Source organism: Helobdella robusta, assembly GCF_000326865.2.
Source record: "Helobdella robusta unplaced genomic scaffold HELROscaffold_46, whole genome shotgun sequence".
NCBI classification, from domain to species: domain Eukaryota; kingdom Metazoa; phylum Annelida; class Clitellata; order Rhynchobdellida; family Glossiphoniidae; genus Helobdella; species Helobdella robusta.
In genome coordinates this window covers 1,022,674-1,028,096 of record NW_008705138.1, presented here as the reverse complement: position 1 = coordinate 1,028,096, position 5,423 = coordinate 1,022,674, and the positions used below count along the sequence as shown (strand labels likewise).

General features: G+C 33.5%; 1 protein-coding gene across 1 annotated transcript; it reads left to right on the top strand.

Moving 5' to 3' along the window:
* Nucleotides 1–1,643: 1,643 nt before the first annotated feature.
* HELRODRAFT_178201 (hypothetical protein) lies at nt 1,644–3,513 on the top strand (the record flags this gene model as incomplete). The annotated part of the gene is made up of 4 exons (XM_009026332.1): nt 1,644–1,708; nt 2,586–2,625; nt 2,689–2,778; nt 3,274–3,513. 4 exons carry the CDS (start codon nt 1,644–1,646, stop codon nt 3,511–3,513), a joined length of 435 nt encoding a protein of 144 aa, XP_009024580.1.
* Between the last annotated feature and the right edge of the window lie 1,910 nt (nt 3,514–5,423).

Genomic DNA, 5,423 nt, shown 5'->3' with positions numbered 1-5,423 from the left:
TTCTTGAAAGATAATCTCCAGTCTAAAATGTGTCCTAGGTTTGCTGCATTTTCACAGAATTGTATTTTATTATTATCAATTTTGACTGAATTAATATTAATTTTAGAAAGCTGTTGCCATGTACCGGCAGGTAAAAATTGAGTTTTCTCTTGATTCAATTTGAGACAGTTCATGTACCTATTTTAGTCAAGCATTCAATGAGATTTTCAACTACTTTTCTTTTAAACAGTTCTGGTTCACTGCTAACTATATCTATATCTATATATGTTGGTAATAGACCATAATTTTTACAATTTTCTATAAATTCTACCAAATGTTTGGCGTTAATATGTTTGTAGTTCGTTTTTTCAATTTTTCTCACTAAAGTTTTTTGGTGAACGTTTAGTTTATTGAAATTCAAAATAAACTTATTTTTCGAATTCATGCTGCAAATAAGGCCATATTTCGATTACGAATGAATCATCATCAGTGCTTTTTGATGTTTATATAGGGAAATATTGACTTTGTCAAAATGAACTTAGATGGAAATTAGGTGTCAGGTTTCTTTATTGTCTGGTCAAAATATATAAATATATAGAAAAAATAATGATACAAAATATACACATCTCTTTGGATGAACATATAAATGAAAAAAATGCGTGCAAATGCAAACTAATGAAAAAATAAAAATGGCAGAAAGTAAAAAATATATAATACTCTCACATCACTTTGATGTCTGAAGGACCACATCAAATCAACCAAAATCCTGCGTCGTTCTGATTTAGATGATATAAAGAACGAATGCCGGCAACACCGTCTGCGGTGGTTTGGTCATGTCAAACGAAGTGGAAATAGTGCCATAACTTCTCTTGCAGATGTTGAAGTACCCGGAACACGTCCCAAAAGCCGTCTAAAAAAGTCCTGGTCGCAAACAATCGAGCAAGACATGAAAGCTCTAATTTGGCGCAAAAAGTTGATGGCTGAGAAAACAACGTCCTACCTCGAGGAACTGGATCTCTCGACGCTAAACGAAGATTGATTGTTTTCTGGATTGAATGATGAGGCTATCGCTGCATACCTTTCTCACAATCAACGTTGGAATATACTTTTGACATTACCCAATCGGCTATACATGCCAAACATGAATATAATGGATATGGCATAAAAATTAATTTATAACAAAAATTGTTTTTTATTCTATGGTTCAAGCATCGTCGTTGTCTTCGTCAGCGTCTTTGATTAATCGTCTATTCTGAAATTATCGCTTGGGAAGCTTTTGTCTCGTTTCTTTTTTAAATTCGATTTCGTATTGCATTTTATATATTATATACTTATATTTAGTACATTTAAAAAAAGAAAAGGGATTAGTAAAATTTTCTGCATTTATACATTTTGTTTTATACATTTTACATTCCTACACATAGTATGTTACATGTAGGAATATGTAGTACATACATACATACATACATAGACATATATATATACATACATGCATACATATACATAAGTAGTTAAGTACACATGACATGACATTGAGATTAAACTATTAAAGAATCTTAATTCTTAACTTGTCAAAATAATATTAAAAACAATAATACATTTTTAATTAGAAAATATTTGCTTAATACTTGATTTGACAGACACCGATTCTCAACCAAATCAAAATGCCTGTGTGTTCCATTACAAAATGCCACTCATCTTATTTAAATGAAAATGTTACTTTACACAGGTTAATTTAATTTAGACTACACTATACTATAGCTATAAAGTATAACACTATACAATATAATTATAATAATCAGCAAACAATTATATATAATAATATAATATAATAGTAATAAATAATATTAGTAACATAATAAATGCATTGGTAATGTTAACTCAAAGTTGTGTAAATAATTTGTGCTGATATTATTTAAGTTAAATTTAAATTCAGACTGCCAAAAAATGATATTGCAATGATATTGCAATCAAATTAAGAGAATGCAATGGGAAAACCTCATTAAAAAATATACATTGACAATAAGGATGAAAAAAAAAGATTTTAATTTGTAGCAACCATTTTACACCAGAAAGTTTTCATAAAGTTGGTTTGAAAATTTTTCTTCAAAAAGATGTTTTTTCAACGATATTTGACAAGGTTAGTGTTACGTATATAAAAACCAATCATTTCGAGTTTCAGTTGCATAATTTAAAAAGCTAAAGCTTTTATTTCAAAAAGCTGAATTGTCATTTAAAAAATTACTTTATGAAATTTTTGGAATATATACTTGAAATCTTAAAATGTAACAGACTTGTATTGATGCTTTGACGCCGAGAAGTTTGAAAAGGAAAGCTAATCAATTAAGTACGACATTGACTAAAACAAGGAAAGTGTTATACAGCTGCAGTAGAAGAATAAAGAGATATAAATTAAATGTTCAGGCATTTAAAGAAAAAATTAAAAAACTTAAAGAAATCAATGATGAAATGAACTCAAGATTGGTTGTAAATTCCTGTAAGAAAAATTTATAAATTAGAAACTATTTTTTCACTATACATTTTTTGTTGAAATTGTATCATTGCTTCCAACCCAAAAATTTATTCTAACGTACAAATTCAATCAGGATCATCTGGAGTTGTTCTTCAGCTTTATCAGAAGTGCAGGTTTGAAAATATATAAAGTAATTTTTAAAACACTTTAACTTCGTATATTATAATTTGACTTAGGAAAATGCAATGACAATCCCAATGTACAACAGTTGGAAACCATCTTTAAACGAGTTTATTTTAGATGTGAGATTGTCCCTGGGAAAACAGGTTATTCAAAAATTAAAAATACATACCTTTTAGAAGATATTTTATGTTTACCATTATCTAATTTTTCAGGCAATGTACAGGAACAATTAAAGAAGATTCTGAATTTAAAATACTCAAAGAACAATTTCAACATAATTTTGAGGAAGCAATTTTAGAACTGGAGTTTCTAAATCAAAACACTATGTCAACCACTATCGATAATGCAGTGGCATATTTTGCTGGATGGGTGGTTCGAAAAGTTGGCCCTGGGCATGACATAAAACTGTATCCACGCTGCCTTGCGTGCTTTTGAGCGAAAGGCTGGGCCCACCGCTTATAACTGGTGGTTGTCGTCAGGATGGGTGTCCAGATGTAAAAACTTTTCCCCAAATTACTCTTATGCCATCACAAAGAAAAACAACGGCCCCTAGTCCCCAGCAGGCCTTAAGTGGTCAAGGGGTGCCAAGAATCCCTGAGAAGTATGCAATAGCGGAGGGATGTTGCAAAAAAATTTAGAATGGACCCTCTATGGTACTTAGACTTGGAACGCTCAATGTTGGATCACTGACTGGCCGCAGCATGGAAATCGCAGAAATGCTCGAGCATAGAAGGATTGACATCTGCTGCCTTCAGGAGACCCGATGGCAATCGAATGGTGTCTGTCATGTCAACTCAGACAAAGAAAAATATAAACTATTCTGGAATGGTCAAAAAACGACCAAAATGGTGTTGGAATTTTTGTCAGAGAACCGCTAGCCCAAGAAGTACTGGATGTTAAAAGAATTAATTCACGTCTCATGTGGATCAAGCTTCGCATAAAAAAGCAAACAATGATCATTTTTTCTGCATACGCACCACAGACAGGCGAATCAGAAGAGATGAAAAATGATTTCTGGATTGCATTCTCTGACACCATCTCAACAATACCAAAATCTGAAACAATCCTGATTGGAGGCGATCTCAATGTCCACGTTGGAGAGAAAACAGATGGTTTTGACAACGTACATGGCGGTTTTGGCTATGGAAAACGGAATGAAGATGGCAACCGCATCCTTGAGTTTGCTGAAAGTCACGGGTTTTGTTTACTGAACACATATTTTAGAAAAAGGTTGGAACATCTCATAACATACAAAAGGAGACTATCAGCCACGCAAATTGATTTCTTCGCTGACAAGCAATAACACCGAAGGCTATTCAAAAATGTCAAAGTTATACCTGGCGAATCATGTGTCGCCCAACATAGACTCCTTGGGGCAGACCTGGTTGTCGAACTGTCAAAACATAAGTATAAAAAAATGCCTCGGAGAATCAAAACGTAAAAGCTGAAAAGCAATATTCATCGAGAAAAATTTCAACAGGTTGTCGCCTCACAGTTAGACCACCAATCGCAAGCCAGTACAGATTGGAGTACATACAAAACCGTTTTAATGAACGCTGCAACTACAGTTTGTGGTAACTGGTACAAAACGTCAGCATGAACGTGACACATGGTGGTGGAATGACAGTGCAGAAAATGCAATAGCTGAAAAGAAAGTTGCATACAAGCAATGGCAAAAATCAAAGTCTGTTCATGACCATAAACGTTTCCGTGAGAAGAACAACTATGCAAGACGTCAAGTTGCACTGGCTCGGACAGATCAGTGCAGAGAATGGCTCACTAAAAGCAAAGGTGAACAAATGAAATCTCTGTATCGTATAGCAAAACAAGAAAAGCGTACGAAAAAAGACATAGTTGGTGCCTTATATATCAAAAACAACAAAAATGAGATGGTTTTTGAACAAGATGAGATCAAGCTACAGTGGAGAGAATACTTCAACCATCTGTTAAACGCAACAAATCCCATCAATGTTAACTTTGACGCTCCACCCATCGAAGGTCCGATTCCAGACATCACTGTAGAGGAGCTTACAGAAGCTCTGAAAGCTATGAAGGATGGAAAGGCAGCAGAGCCCTCTGGACTCACAAATGACATTATCAAAGCATCTGGTACGGCAGGTATCCAAACGTTACTACAACTTTGCCGTGAAATCTGGAGAAATTGTTCAATGCCGACTGAGTGGAACTATAGCATGACAGTCCCGCTATACAAAGGCAAAGGTGATCCATTGAACTGTTCATCATATCTGGGTATACGTCTGTTAGAACACTTCTTGAAAATTGTCGAAAAAATCATTGAGAGAAGATTAACGTCGTGCATCACAATCGGAAATTATCAATTCGGTTTTCTAGCGGGGAAATCAACAATTGATGCAATTTACATCCTTCGGCAACTGCAAGAGAAGTACCTCGCAAAGCATAAACAACTATCACACATTTTTGTAGACCTTGAAAAAGCATTTGATCGAGTTCCCCGTGAAGCAATCAGGTGGAGTCTACGTCGACAACTCATTCCAGAATATCTTGTTCGACTTGTGATGGAAATGTATACGAATACTAAGACTCTTGTCAGCACAACGGTTGGAAACACAGATGCATTTTATTATTTATTATTCAATTATTTTGAAATGAATAACAAATTTAAATTTTTAAATTTTTTTGTATTTTATTTACATTAAAGTAAATGTTTTTAAAATATTTGTTATTGAAGATTATTTCGAGATGAATAACAAACAAAAACGATTGAAAAAATTTCTATTATTATTATATAATTATAATGTTTGGTTTC